At 39.6% G+C, this 19,966-nt stretch overlaps 1 protein-coding gene across 1 annotated transcript in view; it reads right to left on the bottom strand.

The window, feature by feature from the left end:
• Positions 1 to 1,088: 1,088 nt before the first annotated feature.
• The window catches only part of LOC126419933 (putative tricarboxylate transport protein, mitochondrial), a 36,793-nt gene continuing 17,915 nt past the window's right edge, over positions 1,089 to 19,966 (bottom strand). The window contains exons 5-6 of the mRNA XM_050087226.1: positions 1,860 to 1,933; positions 1,089 to 1,767 (exon numbers count right to left, since the gene is read on the bottom strand). Of these exons, the coding sequence (XP_049943183.1) occupies positions 1,659 to 1,767; positions 1,860 to 1,933 (183 nt within the window). The 3' untranslated portion in view covers positions 1,089 to 1,658. The remainder of the gene's footprint in view (positions 1,768 to 1,859; positions 1,934 to 19,966) is intronic.

Raw genomic sequence — 19,966 nt, 5'->3', positions numbered from 1 at the left:
CTAGTATGGAGGGTGTGGCTACCACCCTGTTGGAAATTTCTTGTAAACTATTCTTGGGAAGTAGTAGTGCAAAGGGAACATATTATGTGTGATTTCCACTGTAATCGCGTAGTGAATTAGTATTGAAGCTGTAGGAGAGTGATTATTTCACATGGCTACTGTCAAAATAAAAGTACTGCTGTTTATTGATAGTTTGGTATATACTGAAGTGTAGGGTTATTTATCAGTGAGATGCAACACTAAGGAAAGTGACCAGGTGAATCTTCTATTTACAGTAAATCACTGTGGCAGCATTAGGCTTACCATCCCCATAGCTGACAGTTCTGTGGACTTTCTTAAAATACTAAGCGATCCATGACAAGACTGAGATGATAACCTGGTTTCTATAGCTAATTTGATGTGATATAGGTACAGGTTCAGACAATAAATGTGCCGTAAATAGTTAATGTTTGAAATACAAATGAACTTTAGGTTGATCAGCCAAACAGTTTGTGATATTTAAGTAAATAAAATGGTATTGGCTTCCCAAATTGTAGAGTCAGTATCAAACCATATTTAATGTTCAATGGTACAGTAATGTTAATATAAAGTATAGAAGGAATTTTGTGTCCTAAATCTATGTACAATTTTGTAAAGCTGCTGTTTGAGTCACACATTTTATTATTATTTTATGCTACATGCCATGGAAATTGTAAAAGGATTTAGCACGGTCAACAATATACTTTTTGATTTGTTTGTCAAAATTATTTCATGCTGTGCAGATTAATTGTTGGGAGTGGAGAGAGTAATTTTATTATTTGAACGCTTACCATGAAGTACTAGGAAGTTAGAAATGATCAGTCTCACAGTTCAGGTGCTGAAGTTACGCAGACTGCACAAAATTGGTGTACCACAGTCATTATCTACAATGCACTTTCTAGCCAAGAAGTTTGTATTTTAGATATTGAAAATGGTAAGTGTGGGTTTAGTATAAACTAGATCCCTACATAATGAATGAAATCAATACACAAAACAAAATATAAAAATAAAAACTCTGAATTTGTTCCACGAAGCACAATAAATTATGCTCTGTGTAACTTCATTAAAAGTTACTGATTTGTACAATTTATTACACAATGTGTCAGCCATTAAAACACACAGCCAATACATTCAATGACTGTTTAAAGAATATCAAGCTTTTTATTTCTATAGGTCAGTCTGAGAAACAAGCTTGGAAGCTGCTTCTGGCTTATCTGCTGTGTGAAAATTAATCAGCCACAACATACCACTTACTCTGTGCAACTTTCTTAGCATAACTAAAAATTCAGCCCTTCCATTTTCCACATTGCAGCAGCCAGATCGAGAACATAGTATTGCACTTAGCTGTTTTGTACTTACATTTTCCACAAAAGGGAAAGTTATTTTTGTGCACAAAATTCACACACATTAAAAGTATAATACAAAAAGGGAATGTTAAAACACAGCATTAAATACGTTTAACTTTTGTTAATCTGCAAAAAACAAACTATAGAAATAAACAAAAATAAACTCAACAACATATAAAGAAACCACAGTACATGCATATTGTAAAACATTTTAACAGCACAGCTGTTCAAACAATAGTAACTCCAACCTGGCAAGGTAAGAGAGCTGGTCACTCACAGTATGTATGTCAATCTTCATGGCCAGATCTTGTTAAACAGTTCCATGAACGAGTCGTAAATCATGAATGTAATTGCTACATCCAAGCATACTCTGCCCAGACGTGGAACTGTTCCTTTATAGAACCTTTTCGACGCATTGGCAAAAAACAAATGGTAAGTAACTGATATTTTTTACATATTAATATTATATCACAGGAAATCAGTGGAAATACTTACGCAAATGGGCCTTCATTCTTCCATATTTTATAGAAACAGTCAAACGTATTTTTGTATTTTGATGCTTCAAGCCCCTATGGAAAAGAAGCCTCATTACGTTTCTCACTTCAGGATACAAAGATGTAAATATTTTACGTTACTCTTGTAGCAAAATATGTAGGTTTTTTTTTTTTAGTTCTCTTGGATCAGTTAGGTGAATAAAACTGTCATAATCACTAAAGAAATTTCTCTGTTTATTATGCCATTTTAGCTACTGCCATCAGCAGATATCAAAAGAAACTTCAAGTTTGTGAAACAAGGTTCAGTGTTCCATAGATTTTGATATGGACACTGAATATTTTTTTGCAACTTCAAAGTTTCTTTTAATACAGTCACTCAACATTGTTTTGCAAGTTCAGATTATCTTTTGATATCTGGCGGCATTTACCATCACAATTTCAATGGAAGTCTGTAGTGTGAGAATAGAAGTTTTATTGAGCTATTGTTATCAATTTGGAAAGGAGAAATGACAGTATTGTAATGGCAGAGTCTTTATTTGCTGCCTCTTATCAAACTGAGTGAATAGTCTAACAAAGTGGTTAAAGTACTGGATTTGTCTTGGGATGGATTGGAATTCTGATCCTTGTCTAGCAATTCATTATGGCCTCACTGATGATTCAAATCTAACATTTCTTTCATACTACAAAGACTTTCAGATTTATCTGTATGCACTAAAGCAAGGCTTTTCAAATTGGGGGTCACATATTGTGAGGAGGGGGAGGAAATAAAAAATAATTATAGTCATTGGTTACAGATTCTTTCATGTTGCAGTCACAGTCGCTACTAAGGTTAATGTTCAAATTAATTTGTTGCAGTTTTCAGCCACACTGTTGCTTTTACATAGTGAAATTGGCCAGTGTTTCACAGCTGGTGTATGGTGTTCTCCTGTCAGGTTCCAACAGTCACACTCAGAAGCTAGGAGCTAGCTGTGTTGAAGTTTTATCACAGCTGTGTGGGAAGTTTGTGAACAGTGTGTTAATACTTTGTGTTTGGTGACTTAGCAAGTTGCTCAGTTTTGTTCACAGTGTTCGCCTGTTCAGAAGTTTAGTGCATGATACATAGAACTCTGTATAACATATTCCACTGTTTGTACCAAGCTTGAAGGTATACTTGAGCGAATTGTGCACTGAACTTCAGTCCCAGCACAAACTTATATTATAAAATTTCAACACATTTACGTAGGAAACGCGATGGCTGTTGAGAATGGGCTCTGAAACAGCGCTTAAGAGTTGATAAATGTGATGCTCTTCTTGTCTCACAAATATTCTGAATGTCTGTTTCTTCTACGGTTCAAACTGTCATATGCATACTTCATCACTTGATTTGTGTTGTTGTCATTGTCGTCTTCATTCTGAAGACGGGTTTGATGCAGCTCTCCATGCATCTCTGCATAACTATTGTGATTTGCATCCATTTAAACCTGCTCACTGTGGCCTTGGTCTTCTTCTACAGTTTTTACCTTCCACACTTCACTCCAGTACTAAAGTGACAATCCCTTTATATTTCAGGATGTGTCCCATCAAATGATCCCAGTCAAGTTGTGCCACAAAGTTCTTATTTCCCCAGTGTAATTAACTGCTTGTTCAGTAGTTATTTGATCTATCCATGTAAGTTTCAGCATTCTTCAGTATCACCACATTTGAAAAGCTTCTATTCTCTTCTTGTCTTGCTTATAATCCATGTTTCACACTTCCGAACAAGACTTCCTAACATATTTTATATTAACAAATCTTATTTTTTCAGTCTTCATGTTTATATCCTTGGTACTTCCTTCATTGTCACCTATTATACTTCGTAAATAACAAGATTCATATTCTGCTTTTAGTGTCTAAAATCCTAATCCAGTTCCCTTAGCATGACCTGATCTAATTAAACTCCATTCCATTACCCTTGTTTTACGAGGGTATGCTGAAAAGTGATGCCTCCAAATTTTTGTGTGAAGATGTTTTAATCTTTTTAAGCAAAACAAATGTTATCAGCATACATTAGGGTTTTTATTTCTGACCACTGAACTTAAAATTCCCTTCCCACATTTCTCCCTGGGTTTGCTCCACAGTCATTTTGCTGTGCAGATCGAATAACATAGGACGGTAGGCTACAACCCTGTCTCACTCTCTTCTCAACTCTTTCCATCTTCTTTAACTCTTGGAACTGCAGTCTAGTTTCTGTACAAGTAGTAGATAATTTTTTGCTCCCTGTGTCTATTACATTCTTCGAAAACAAATTCCTGAAGTATTTCTACCATAACTAAATAATAATCTGTTAAATTGAATTTACAATCCTTTTTACCATATAAATGCAATATATGAAACATCCCTCACCAAAATCTCGGGAAGAATTTGTGTTATTGTTCTGTGGCTCAAACCACAAGATTTTGGCTTGAAGCTACAGCAGAAATTCTGATACTGTCAAACTTGCGAACGTCATTTGATCTGCCATTAGCTACCAGTTACAGATGAAAAACTTCACTTTTAACAATCGTGGGCATTAAATCAAAATATGACAAAAGTCTTCAGAAAGCTGAGTGTGTGACGCGTCCGACAGTGACAGACATTAGGCCATACTTCAAATTACATCCATCACATTAAAGGTAAATTTATCTTTTTGTAGAGCAGTTAAATATTCTTTCTTATATTCAAACTGTATGTGATCAGTTAATTATTAGCGTATCTTTTTAATTTTATTACCTGCTTGTTTGTTTCTGTTGGTAGTTTAATCTACTATTTTAATCATGCATAGTTCTTTAACAATATATTTATCTGGTGCAGCTTTCTTCGGTGCTTCTTTCCCCCCCCTCCTCAGTAATGTAACTATTTTGGCAAAAATATTTTATATCATTTACTAGAAAGTGAAGAAGAATGTTTTGAAGGAAGTATTCACAGACAAATAGTATTGTTGTTCTTAGCAGTGCAGCCAAAGTATTACAGCAAAGCTCTTATACATAATTATGTCTAAGAAGACTTTACAGACATCAGAGGAATTGGTGAGTTAAATAATTGTTAATTCAATCAACAACATTTACATTACAGAAGGATTTACTAAAATCTACGAACCAAGAGGGTTGGCAGACAGAACTGCAGGTGGACTATGATTGTGTCTCATTAGTTCCACAATTACACCACAGCATCGAGCAGCAGCTGTGTCAGCCAATGGACCTACCTTCATCAATGCAGTTCACACAGCACAGAGATCTAGCTACCCATCAGTGTAGTGTCGCGGTGAGCTGTGCCAAAACCAACTTGAATTTATGTTTTTCATTTTGTGGTTGTGGTCGGTGTTGTGGGACAAATGAGGTCATTTTAAGTGCCAAAATCGTTCACTACTTCCTAATTAAGCAAAGTGATAGTCACTACTACCAAAGGCAGATTAGATGTAAACCGACTACTTTGTAAGGTGTTAACCAAGTCGGGATGACACACTGAGAGAGATGCCAGATGTGCCACAACTATAAGATTTCTGCTCAGGATGTATCACACTAGTAGTGGTGCTCAGCACGCCAAGCTGAGAGGGGCATCATGGGTGCCGAAGTGCAAGTGTATTATACAGTGCATTCCACAGTTAGCAGCAAAAACTGACATGGGTAAAAGTGCACAAGAGAAGGGGGGAGGTGGAGGGTGCCAAATGATAAGTTACTTGTGTGGAAAAATGTTCTTGAACTGGTGCCGAGTGTGGCACAACCATTAGAAGAGTTATTAAAAACAGAGTTACAATTCACAAATCAGAAACTTAACCAGCACAAGTGAGTCATGAAAGGAAATAAATTATCGATTAGCTGAATTAGAATCTACTATCCTAAAAAATAGCAACGAGTTACATTTTGATGTATCAGTACGGTCTGATTTTGTGGTAAATCCATTAATTACTTGTTTTGATGAGTTAAATATCGGATCAAAACAAACCTCAGACATGAGTGTCAGTCTAAATATTTTGAAACAAGACACAGATTTATGTAAGGTATACTTCTGTGGTCCATTTTGTCAACTTTGGAAGAGAGCGGTAACAATTCAGGTGAAATAAAGAGTCAGTCAAATGTCGAATTAACTATTGCTGCACCTCCTTTGTCAGATATTGTATGAGGGGCAGCCAAATGAAAACCAAACATCCGCCATAACGACCATGGAACGGTTCCATTCAAAAGTAACCACCACACATCTCAAGACATTTATCCCTCAGATATGATCAATTCCTGTTTTGTCGAAGGGTCGGGCTGTGATGAGTTCACAACTGCAGCCACTCCTGCACTTTCTCGTTCAACTGAAACCAACATCTGCCTTTCTTCAGGTCACCAAAGATGTGGAAATCATACCGTGAAAGATCCAAGCTGTATGGAAAATGTTGCAATGTTTCCCAACCAAGTCACTGAGATGTAGCCTTCGTTCGATTGGCAGTGTGGGGGTGGACGTTATCGTGCAACAAGATGATTCTGTCTGACAGCATTACAACAGCCCGAGGGTGAATGGTAAAGCCAACAGTGGAAACATTAACGCATATCCATCACTAAAACAATTAAAAGCTGTTCCCACAAGTTGTTCTTTGACTGCAGGGACACTTTGCTTGTGAGTTCTTCGAGGGTGGAACCATAAGAAATGCACAGTGCTGTGAAGACACTTTGCAGAAACAATGCACCATAAAGCCAAAATGCCCAGGAATGTTGTTGGAGGGAATTATTCTGTTGCACAATGTTGCCCACTCCCACACTGTCAATCAGATGAAGATTACACTTCAACGATTTGGTTGTGAAACACTGCAACATCCTCCATATTGCCCCGATCTTGCTCCATATGGTTTTCACATCTTTGACGACCTGAAGAAGGGCAGGTGTGAATGTTAGTTTGTCGGATGAGGAAGTGCAAGAGAAGGTGCTGTTGTGGATCCATCAGCAGCAAAGCACATTCCATGAAACAGGAATTGATTGTCTCGTTTCCCAGTGGGATAATTTCTTAGGGAGTGGTGTGGTTTCTTTAGAATGGACCCTCCCATGGTCCTGTTGTGGCGGGTGTTTGGTTTTAATTTGATGACTGCCTCTTATAGTTAACTTACTTGGGAAAAGCTACTGAATTTTGACATATAGTTGCACCTGAAGTGGAGGAACAAATGTACACATGTGATCAAAAGTATCCGGACACCTCGTGTATTCATGTCGATTGATGAGGCCCAACATGAAGTTGGTGTTCCAAAACATCCCAAAGCTGTTCTATAGGATTCAAGCCAGGACTCCGTGCAGGCCAGTCCATTACAGGGATGTTATTGTCGTGTAACCACTCTGCTACAGGCCGTGCATTATGAACAGGTGCTCGGTCGTGTTGAAAGATGCTATCACCATCTCCGAATTGCTTTTAACAGTGGGAAGCAAGAAGGTGCTAAAAACATCAATGTCGACCTGTGCTGTGACAGTGCCATGAAAAACATGATCACACCATAGCACCACCACCTCCAAATTTTACAGTTGGCACGACACACATTGGCAGATGACGTTCACTGGGCATTCGCCATACTCACCCTGCCGTCAGATCGCCGCATTATGTACCCTGATGTGTCACTCCACACATTTTTCCACTGTTCAATCGTCCAATATTTACACTCCTGCCACCAAGTGAGGTGTTGTTTGCAATTTACTGGTGTGATGTATGGCTTAATGAGCAGCCGCTTGACCATGAAATCCAACTTTTTTCACCTCCCCATGTGTCATAGTACATGCAGTGGATCCTGATGCAGTTTGGAATTCCTGTGTTATGGTCTGGATAGATATCTGCGTATTACACATTACTACCCTCTTCAACTGTCGGCAATCTCTGTCAGTCAGCAGACGACGTCGGCCTGTACGCTTTTGTGCTGTATGTGTCCCTTCACATTTCCACTTCACTATCACATCATAAACAGTGGACCTAGCGATGTTTAGGAGTGTGGAAATCTCACGTACAGACGCATGACATAAGTGACACTCAATCACCTGACCATGTTCAAAGTCCGTGAGTTCCACGGAATGCTCCATTCTGCTCTCTCACGATGTCTAATGACTACTGAGGTCACTGATATGGAGTACATGGCAGAAAATATGAAAAATGTATGGGTCTTGGTGATGTCCAGATAATTTGGATCACATACTGTATAACACATTTTTGCAATGTTGTTGTTGTCTTCAGTCCAGAGAGACTGGTTTGATGTGGCTCTCCATACTACTCTATCCTGCACAAGCTCCTTCATCTCTAAGTAACTTCTGCAACCTACATCCTTCAGAATCTGCTTAGTGTATTCATCTCTTGGTCTCCCTCTATGATTTTTACCCTCCATGCTGTCCTCCAGTACTATTTATCATCCACGTTTCACTTCCATAGATGGCTTCACTCCATACAAATACTTTCAGAAACTACTTCGTGGCGCTTAAATCTATACTCGATCTTAACAAATTTCTCTTCTTCAGAAACTTTTTCCTTGCCATTGCCAGTCTACATTTTATATCCTCTACTTCGACCATTATCAGTTATTTTGCCCCCCAAATAGCAAAACTCATCTAAGTATATCATTTCCTAATCTAATTCCCTCAGCATCACCTGATTTAATTTGACTACATTCCATTTTTGTTGTTGTTCATCTTACATCCTCATTTCAAGACACTGTCCATTCCGTTCAACTGCTCTTCCAGGTCCTTTGCTGTCTCTGACAAAATTACAATGTCATCGGCAAACCTCAAAGTTTTTATTTCTCCTCCATGGATTTTAATTCCTACTCCATATTTTTCGTTTGTTTCCTTCACTGTTTGCTCAATACAGAGATTGAATAACATGGAGGATAGGCTACAATCACGTCTCACTCCCTTTTCAATCACTGCTTCCCTTTCATGCCCCTGGTCTCTTATAACTGCCATCTGGTTTCTGTAAACATTGTAAATAGCCTTTCACTCCCTGTATTTGAACCCCGCCGCCCTAGAAATTGAAAGAGAGTATTCCAGTCAACATTGTTAAAAGCCTTCTCTATGTCTACAAATGCTAGAAACATAGGATTGTCTTTCCTTAATCTATCTTCTAAGATAAGTTGTAAGGTCAGTATTGCCTCATGTGTTCTAACATTTCTACGGAATCCAAACTGATCATCCCAGAGGTCGGCTTCTACCAGTTTTTCCATTCGACTGTAAAGGATTTGTGTTAGTATTTTGCAGCTGTGGCTTACTAAACTGATTGTACTGATTGTCCGGAAATTTTCACACTGGTCAGCACCTGCTTTCTTTGGGACTGGAATTATTATATTCTTCTTAAAGTCTGAGGGTGTTTTGCCTGTCTGATAAATCTTGCTCACCAGATGGTAGATTTTTGTCATAGCTGGCTATCAGTATTCTGATGGAATGTTTTCTCCTCTCGGGGCCTTGTTTCCACTTAGGTCTTTCAGTGTTCTGTCAAATTCTTCTCATAGTGTCATATCTCCCATTTCATCTTCATCTACGCCCTCTTCCGTTTCCATGATATTGCCCTCAAGTACATCACCCTTGTATAGACCCTGTATATACTCCTTCTACCTTTCTGCTTTTCCTTCTTTGCTTAGAACTGGTTTTCCATCTGAGCTCTTGATATTCATATACGTGATTCTCTTTTCTCCAAAGGTCTCTAATTTTCCTGTAGGCAGTATTTTTGCACTTCCTGTCGATCTCTTTTTTGAGACATTTGTATTCCTTTTTGCCTACTTCATTTATTGCATTTTTATACACTCCTGGAAATGGAAAAAAGAACACATTGACACCGGTGTGTCAGACCCACCATACTTGCTCCGGACACTGCGAGAGGGCTGTACAAGCAATGATCACACGCACGGCACAGCGGACACACCAGGAACCGCGGTGTTGGCCGTCGAATGGTGCTAGCTGCGCAGCATTTGTGCACCGCCGCCGTCAGTGTCAGCCAGTTGGCCGTGGCATACGGAGCTCCATCGCAGTCTTTAACACTGGTAGCATGCCGCGACAGCGTGGACGTGAACCGTATGTGCAGTTGACGGACTTTGAGCGAGGGCGTATAGTGGGCATGCGGGAGGCCGGGTGGACGTACCGCCGAATTGCTCAACACGTGGGGCGTGAGGTCTCCACAGTACATCGATGTTGTCGCCAGTGGTCGGCGGAAGGTGCACGTGCCCGTCGACCTGGGACCGGACCTCAGCGACGCACGGATGCACGCCAAGACCGTAGGATCCTACGCAGTGCCGTAGGGGACCGCACCGCCACTTCCCAGCAAATTAGGGACACTGTTGCTCCTGGGGTATCGGCGAGGACCATTCGCAACCGTCTCCATGAAGCTGGGCTACGGTCCCGCACACCGTTAGGCCGTCTTCCGCTCACGCCCCAACATCGTGCAGCCCGCCTCCAGTGGTGTCGCGACAGGCGTGAATGGAGGGACGAATGGAGACGTGTCGTCTTCAGCTATGAGAGTCGCTTCTGCCTTGGTGCCAATGATGGTCGTATGCGTGTTTGGCGCCGTGCAGGTGAGCGCCACAATCAGGACTGCATACGACCGAGGCACACAGGGCCAACACCCGGCATCATGGTGTGGGGAGCGATCTCCTACACTGGCCGTACACCACTGGTGATCGTCGATGGGACACTGAATAGTGCACGGTACATCCAAACCGTCATCGAACCCATCGTTCTACCATTCCTAGACCGGCAAGGGAACTTGCTGTTCCAACAGGACAATGCACGTCCGCATGTATCCCGTGCCACCCAACGTGCTCTAGAAGGTGTAAGTCAACTACCCTGGCCAGCAAGATCTCCGGATCTGTCCCCCATTGAGCATGTTTGGGACTGGATGAAGCGTCGTCTCACGCGGTCTGCACGTCCAGCACGAACGCTGGTCCAACTGAGGCGCCAGGTGGAAATGGCATGGCAAGCCGTTCCACAGGACTACATCCAGCATCTCTACGATCGTCTCCATGGGAGAATAGCAGCCTGCATTGCTGCGAAAGGTGGATATACACTGTACTAGTGCCGACATTGTGCATGCTCTGTTGCCTGTGTCTATGTGCCTGTGGTTCTGTCAGTGTGATCATGTGATGTATCTGACCCCAGGAATGTGTCAATAAAGTTTCCCCTTCCTGGGACAATGAATTCACGGTGTTCTTATTTCAATTTCCAGGAGTGTATTTCTTCCTTCATCAATTAATTTCAATATCTCTTCTGTTACCCAAGGATTTCTACCAGCCCTCGATTTTTACTTAATTGATACTTTGTTGCCTTCACTATTTTATCTCTCAAAGCTACCCATTCTTCTTCTGCTGTATTTCTTTCCCCTGTTCTTGTCAATCGTTTCCTGTTGCTCTCTCTGAAACACTCTACAACATCTGGTTCTTTCAGTTTATCCAGTGACAGGTGGTGTCTGTGATGTGTCTGGCACTTGTATATCATCGTGCACGGATATTTTCTTGAAACGAAGTATAAATGATGTAATGTTAACAGTCAATAAAGTAATTACTTACAAAAAATACAGTGCAAGTTTAACTACACGTTTGTGATATGACAGATTAACTTTAAATATTTATGGAAGATTAAAAGAAGACGAAAAGTTAGGTTTGGAATTGAAGTCACATGGCCTTCAGGATATATTAAGCAAACTGAGATATGTGGTTTGATTGATGTCTTGGGTGCTCTTCCACAACACCACAGGCACACAGAAATGATACTCAAGTGCCAATCACCTCAAGGGAGTGATATGTATGGACTATGCCGAGCAAGGCCTGTGAGGCCCCAGCTGTCTATTGTAATTATTCCCTATAATGGCCTCTCCTCTTTCATTTTAATATCTCGTTTAAATTACATTTCTTTCACTGTTGCATCAATAATAGATAAAAATATGCTAGCTACCATTTCAGTAACGATCTGTTACACACTACCTTGCAGGTGTTTTCTGCATCTTTGCATGTAAATAAGACAGAATAGTTAGCCATGGCAGTATGGCCATATTTATCGTGTGTAGCATTATGCTCCATGTAGAGCCCCTTAAGTATTCCACTAAACATGGTTGATATTCCTGAAGTAGGAAACTTTCTTTGCCTAACTTTTTAAACAGCTGCATACATTATTACACAAAGATGTTTTCTGGCAATACGCACACAAATGTAATGTCAGTAAGAGTATATTGGAACATCAGCAGATATTACTTTACATGCCATTTGTCAGTGTCTTGCGTGCATCACAATAATATGTAATAAGAAGCCATCGAAATTCATGAATGTTTTGAGATGAAAATAATATGCTACATTCTGCATTGAGATAATGACAAATTAGAATAAAATGGAAGGTTTATCTGAACATATAATTAAGTACTAACATTAAGATAGGCAAACATGTCCCTGTCACAGCCGCTTCCTGCAAACTACAAATACAAAGGGTACTAAGAAAGTTTTGCAATACAGCTTTGTTCATTTAATTTTTTTGAAGTAATTTCCACCACACTGAATACACCTGTCCATCCTCTAAACCCAGTCCCTAAACCATTTCTTCCAAGTTTCTGTAGGGAGTAAGGCCCCAAGCCCTCAGGAGGTCCTTATCACCTGAAAACTGCACTCCTTTCAGCTTAAGTTTCACATACAGGAACAATGCAAAGCCACAAGGAGCAAGATCTGGACTGGAAGAAGGGCGCTCAAAAAGTCTCAGTCCTGTATCCCGCAAATATTCAGTGCGTGTTTTGGTACGGTGAGCTGGAGTGTTGTCTTGATGGAGGAACCAAGTGTCCATTCTTGACTTCGGTCACAGGTTCTTCAAAAATTGGATGACTTAGGGCAGAAACTGCTAAGTGTACCACTTAGCTGTGACTGTCTTCTGTGTATGCAAAACAACATGCTTCAAAATACCACTCAATCTGAGGGGAAAAACAACAACAACTTCTTTACTGATCTGGATTTTCTGACAGCTACCCAAACTTTGTTTTGAGTTTTAGTCGGCACATCATAATAGTACAGCTTGTCCCTTAGAACACTTCTTTAATGTCTCCGGCCACCAAGTCATGTGGTGTCATCTTCTCTTCTGTTAGTCTTTGCAGGACCCAGAGACAACAAAGTTTCTTTACTTGCAAATGATCAAGCAGAATCAAACAAATTGCTGTTGCTTTTACGCGTAAGGTATCCTCTATCTGCTTAAAGGTCACTTGCCTGTCTTCATCTAGCATTTTCCTCACAGCATCAATGTTTTCCTCAATAACGGATGAGCTTGCCCTTACTGTCTTCTCAGTGTCCTCCAGAAGGATGTTTCCTCTTTGGAATTCTCTGCACCACCTGAATATAGTTGAACGATGTGAACACACATCACAGAGTGCAAGAATCATTTCTTCAAAGCAGTGGTCTGTGTTTAAACCATGCGTGAAGTTGCACTGCAAAACTGCCCGACTCTCACTTTGTGACCGTGATGCCGTAGCAAGCACTCCAAACTATCCCTGTTAGTGAACAAGTGTGCCCACAGACTTGGCACAGCAGCTAAAATGCAAGAATGAAGTATTCTAAGAACACAGCAACAATCAGCCTCCTGAAACTTAAGTGTTACATCGTATCGTAAAACGTTCCTAGTACCCTTTCTACAAAGTATTTTTGATATCCCAAGTATCTTTGTGCTTTATCTGGATACATTTTGTCTCCCCCTCGTCTAGGTTTAATTAATAATGCCATATAAAAGTTTAATGTTTGAGATAATGCATGTTAAGATTACTATACATTTTTATGTTATGGTATCTTGGTGTCGCTATGATTTTACTATGTTATACTTACGGATGGCAGTTTTCTGGGGAATATCTCAAAACACTGTAGATGTTTGGGGTTACTATGGAACTACAGAGAAGACACATTACCTAAACAAGAATTTTTTTTTTAGGGGTTTAACAGGGGACATGCAGGATGTTAACATTGCCATGTCGATGAGGAAAGAGTAAGAAGGGGAAAGGTACAGTTATAGAGCGGTTCAGTGATGAGCTAACTTTCAGATCTTACCCCACAGAGCCACAACAGCATAACACATTAGCAATAAATAAATAAAGACATTATTATCCCTTGGCCACATCAAGTATAATGCAGAGGAGAACACTTAAGAGACAGCATCTGACGAAGCTCAGTAACTGGGTAAGGTTTATAAAGGTAGTAAGAGTGAGTCACCTCAAAATACAGGAGAAGAGATTGATGATAATGTGCAGGATACTGTATCCTTACTTTTATATATTTGTGTAATGAATAGGGTAGATATACCAAAGAAAAAGAGGATCTACATTTAAATAAAAGAGAAGGGAGATGCATACAGGGACACTATCCCAGTGAAAATTTGATGGTGATTAGATGGCCTTTTGAGGAAGGAGGTGTCATTGAGGATTTCTACAGAAGTAGAATACTGTGGGTTTTAAGGCTTGCTCAAAGCTGCCTAATAGAGGAAGCCATCTGACTTCCAGTAGTTAATTTGCATACTGATTTGATAAATAAATAATATGTCTCTCAGATTTGTGTGCTGTCCACAATGAAGGAAGTTAGACATAAAGGAGTATGTTATGCAAGATAACAAGAGGTTGTAGTTCTTTAAAATTGTAACTCCTCTTACTTGAGGGAAATGGTACCATGAATTAATAGGTGCTGTGGTGAAATATGAACTGTCTATTGAAAATCTGACCAACATTAAAATGTCAACAATGTAGGGAAAGAAACATGCTACTAACTGTGAAGATGACATGTTAACTTGCAACCCAACCCAACTCAACACTTACACATAATCATTTGGTAAGGCCGTTGTCAGAAAAAGAAAGAGAAACACACACCATTCATCCACACAAGCAAGCAAATCTCAAATCTTTCAACCTGGAGTTTTCCATCGTTCAACATTAAAATATGGTTTGGTAAACCCAAAGACTCAAGTATACCTTAACATATTTGTACAGGTTTTTTATATCTTTCAAATGGGTGGCAGGAACAAGAGTTGCCATTTGCTTCCCCTGAATAGAACAAATTAGTAGGTTTATAAATTCCTTTGGTACTTTAGTCAATTAACCAGATGGAGAGTACTATTTGTGTTGCTGCTCTCTCTCCATATCCTCTCTGGATATTTAAGCCTGTGTTCACAAGATTGCCAGAGATGTAGTGCACATACAGATAGCTTTAAGATGAAGTTAGACAATGTTAAAATAGTAAGAGAAAATTATCATTACTTAATGTTCAATTAATATGTTTAAGCAGTGAAAGTTTATTCTGATATGGTAGAGTTGGGATATAAAGTGGACAGTTTTAATTCTCAGTACAAAGCCTACGAGTTAGTCACTTCCAGTTCGTGTTGTCCAATTTATAATTCTAAAATTTTTAAAGTGTGTTCATCACTACAAATATTCTTTATTTATTTATTTATTTAAAAGAACTGTGACAACATCATTCACCTAAAGGCAGGTATATGTAGTGTAACGTATCACTTTTGGTGAAGCTGTGTGTTACCAAACACTTAACCCAGCCAACAAATGATGTGCTCGCCACAGTGATAGTATTTATTATTAGTTTAGAATTGTAAACTGTTCATGAGTTTGTTATCGTTTGTGCATGTACACTGGGATGGATGGACACCATGCATCTCAAAGGTGAATGACGATGGCAGCTTTCCTACACATTGCTGTGCCTGCTGGCTTGGCATACATGCTACGACATACCATCTTAGATGGGGTTCAAAGGGCCTCCTCTCTAAATTTCCTAAGTAGTGTTTGTCAAAAACAACGTCACCCTCCCTCCAGGGATTCCCATTTGAGTTCCTGAAGCATGTCTGTAACATTTATGTGTTGTTTGAAACACAGGTAACAAATCGAACAGTACTCAAGAACAGGTTGCAACAGTGCCTTATATCCATTCTCCTTTACAGGTGAACCACTCTTTCCTAAAATTCTCCCAATAAACAGAAGTTGACCATTTGCCTTTGCTACCACAGCTCTCACATACTCGTTCCATCATTCTGAAGCCTGTAATGGCAAGACCTTTTGTCTATCTATCAGTATGGCTTCCAGGAGTCGAAATCTACATCTCACCACCTTGTCTCGTTTGAAGCAGTGTTACACTTTTTCTTATGACCAGCGATGGACTTGTGGACCACATAGGCCTGGTGGTTATTTCTTTCCTATTATGTAGACAAGTTTCAATGCAACATCAGTCTGTGGCCTTAGCCAAGTATCATTCAAGGAGTTGTGAATTGATTGCACTGGAGCCTAGAATGAGAATATCTTTTTTTCATCTACCATCGTGAGTAAAACACGTCGTGCATTTTTTTCACCACAGCATGGCTCTCCCTCCTCTCACACCGACCATGAGCAATGCGGAAAACAAATGCTGCCAAGTTAAAGTTTGTTGCACAGTCTTCTTTCTTAGGCCTCCTCTTCAATAATCAACTAACATGTCTAACCCATATCTGTCATATTAAAACAAACTGTGTGTAGAATCTTAATGCTTTCCATGTTCCTATCCATACCTCCTGTATTTATATAGGACAATGGTCTTGTCATCATTATTGTGTACGGATAGCCACAGGTTCCTATTGTATGAGCCCAATTGACAGTCTTCTGGTGGGCGCTGGAATCCTACGTCTACAGTTTTGATGTTGTCAACTGATACTTGGTTACTATATTTCCAATTCCCTAGCCATCCGGAGTTTTTTTTTTTTTTTTCCCTTCTCAGAAGTGTCCCCCCCCAAAAGTTGACCCAGGGCGGGCTTCCAAACTGGAACGCAATTGGAAATTAGGGACCTCTACCTTACTACTCTTGAATGTATCCATTGACGACTTCACGTACTTCCTCCTAATATGTACCCAGACCACAGGACCAGGGCCTAAAATATATGTTTCCCTCTTCTTTTCCAATGTAGCTTCCTCTTAGTCCTCTCGTTCTAACACTCCAACAGAAGCTGCATCGTAAGAACTCTTTATCCTGAAGATTAGCTGATATTGAAAGAACAACAGACTAGTTTGGCAGTGGCTTTTATTCCCTGCTTTAATGCCTTAACTGTACTCAGGTTGGGGAGGGGATATTGTGGGGTTCCTCTTGCCACAAGTCACGCTCCAGTGGCCTTCGACTGTGCCTGCCTCATTTATTAGCCAAGTCATTACGTTTTACTTTTTAGGTCTGTTGTTTTTATATATTCTGCACTCTTAACCCTGCATTATGTTTTACTTGCATTGGTCTCCTCTTTGTCTGTTCTGAAGGAAGTTGTTACTTTTCGTTTTACTCATGTAGGTTGTGGATTATTGGAGGGACGCCTGGCTTGATTTTCAACCTCTGTTTACATCTCCTGATATTGCTTTTAATTCATAACATTGTCAATGTCCTGAGTGACTGTGTTCTATTTTCGATATGATTTGGTGAAACACTTACACAATATTTGTGTGTGAGTATTTTTGAGTATTCTGTTGTCTTAGAATGTTGCCACTGAGCATATTGCCAAAGAGATTGTCACTTGCAATTCAGATGAGTGGCATTAAAATCCCCGCCAAACCACACAGATTTAGCCTGTGTTTTCCTAAATTTACAGGTGAATTCTTTGAATTTAGCACACTTGATTTCCTTCCCCACCTTTGTCAAACCAAATTTGTGCTACACCTCTAATAATCCTGTTAATGACTGGACAATACATCCAACTCTTCTTTCCTTTTAATATTTTGCCTGTATTGTAGACAATTTATGTATTAGAGATTTTATCATCAATTTAATGGTACCATTACTATTCAAAATCATTTTTTGAATTTCAAGACATGAAATACAGTGATCACACATACTTTTTGTAACATCTTTGAATAGAAGAATAAAGGAAAATTAGTGTTTTTGCAAATATTCTCCTCTCTCTTGTAGTGCACAACGGTTCTCTTTTTTTCAAGTCAAATTAGTTCAGGGATTCAATTTAAAGAACAGTGCCCTAATACAAATAGCATATTGTACATATCTGACTAACCTAAACGTTACGTAGTTTCATAGCTTGGTCATTAGCAGGCTTTGATTATGGATTTGAACACAGAATTAAGTGAATACATGAATTAGTTAGTTTCATGGATAATTTTGCACGATGCATTGTAATGATGTGGAACAAGTCAATTACATTCACGTTGCAAATTAATTTGTAAATATGGGTACATGCTGAACATTTTCATTTTAAATATACAGATGTTGTCAGTAATTCCTACCCACCAACTCCTACACATTACAGTAATAGAAATTCATCTGTGGAATAGGAGGAGTTGTCATAAAGAAGCATGTTCAGATTGTTTCCAAATTTTACTTCACTGTCTGTCAGACATTTGATATTGTTAGGTAAGTAGTGAAAAATTTTTGTTGCAGCACTGTGCACCCTTTTTTATGCTAAAGACAACTGTTCTGTGGAGTAATGAATGTCGTTTTTCATTCTGGTTTTGTAATTATGTACATCATTTTCCCTTTTGAACTGTATTGGATCATTTACAACAACACAAATAAATATAGTGTGAAGCAGCAGTCAGAATGTGCAACTCCTGAAACAATCTCTACAACATGTTTGTGGGTGAGCACCACATATTGTTGATGCAGCACATTGAGCAATGAAGACTTTTCTTTCTTAAAGATGAGTTATCGCAGAACATTATTCCAATGAACAAAAATTTGCGGAATTCATCAGCTTACTGATTTTTCTCTCCCCTAGAGTTGCAATGATGCTAAGCGCAAATGTGACTGCACTAAGTTGTTTTATGAGATCAAAAATGTACTTTTCTGCAGTTTCAATGGTCATCAGTATAAACACCTAAGAATTTTGAAGTTTCCACTATATTTATTATTTCCTCACCATGTGTTACACTCATCATTGGTGAAACACCCACAGATGTGCACAACTGAATATGTTACATCTTTTTAAAATTGAGAGTAAGCTCATTCCCAAAGAACCAGTCACTGATACTGTTTAGAACATTGTTTCTGTATATATGCTTGGATTGATTACAGTGCTAGAGTCATCAGCAACCACTCCATCTTCAGGCCACAAGTGGCCTACTGGGACCATCCGACTGCCATGTCATCCTCAGTGGAGGATGCGGATAGGAGGGGCGTGTGGTCAGCACACCGCACTCCCGGTCGTTATGATGGTATTCTTGACCGAAGCTGCTACTATTCGGTCGAGTAGCTCCTCAATTGGCATCACGAGGCTGAGTGCACCCCAAAAAATGGCAACGGCCCATGGCGGCCTGGATGGTCACCCATCCAAGTGCCGACCACACCCGATTTTCAGACAACTTCGGTGATCTCACAGGAACCGTTGCCTTAGTCATCAGCAAAAAAGAACTAATTCTACTTGTTGTATATTTGATAGAAGATTGTTTACAAATAAGAGGAACAATAATGGACCTGAGATTGCAAATTACATCTGCAAACTACTTTTGTCGAATTACTTACAAGGGAACCTCCCCATCCCACCCCTTTCAAATTTAGTTATAAGTTGGCACAGTGGATAGGCCTTGAAAAACTGAACACAGATCAGTCGAGAAAACAGGAAGAAGTTGTTTGGATCTAGGAAAAAAATAAGCAAAATATGCAAACTGAGTAGTCCATGTACAAAATAGGCAACATCAAGTATAGTGTGAGCTCAGGAGTGCCGTGGTTATCGTGAGCAGCTGCGGAACGAGATGTCCTTGGTTCAAGTCTTCCCTCAAGTGAAAAGTTTAATTTTTTATTTTCAGACAATTATCAATGTTCAGGCACTCACACATAATCAACGTCGCTCTCCAAAATTCCAGGACATGTTCAGATTTGCTTGGACATATGCAGGATTTGACGGTCTACACACGGAAAAATTTGAAAATGTTGAACACACATTTTGACAGAGCACAGGGAAACTGTGAAACTGTTGCATTCGTTTGTTGCAGTTTATGTGACAAACTCTTATGTTTTCATCACTTTTTTTGGAGTGATTATCACATCCACAAGAAAACCTAAATCGGGCAAGGTAGAAGAATCTTTTTACCCATTCGCCAAGTGTACAAGTTACGGGGGTTGACAATATATTCCTGTCATGTGACGCACATGCAGTCACCAGTGTCGTATACAGGGTGTTACAAAAAGGTACTACCAAACTTTCAGGAAACATT

Source organism: Schistocerca serialis, chromosome 9, assembly GCF_023864345.2.
Source record: "Schistocerca serialis cubense isolate TAMUIC-IGC-003099 chromosome 9, iqSchSeri2.2, whole genome shotgun sequence".
NCBI classification, from domain to species: domain Eukaryota; kingdom Metazoa; phylum Arthropoda; class Insecta; order Orthoptera; family Acrididae; genus Schistocerca; species Schistocerca serialis.
This window is presented reverse-complemented; position numbering and strand designations above follow the sequence as displayed.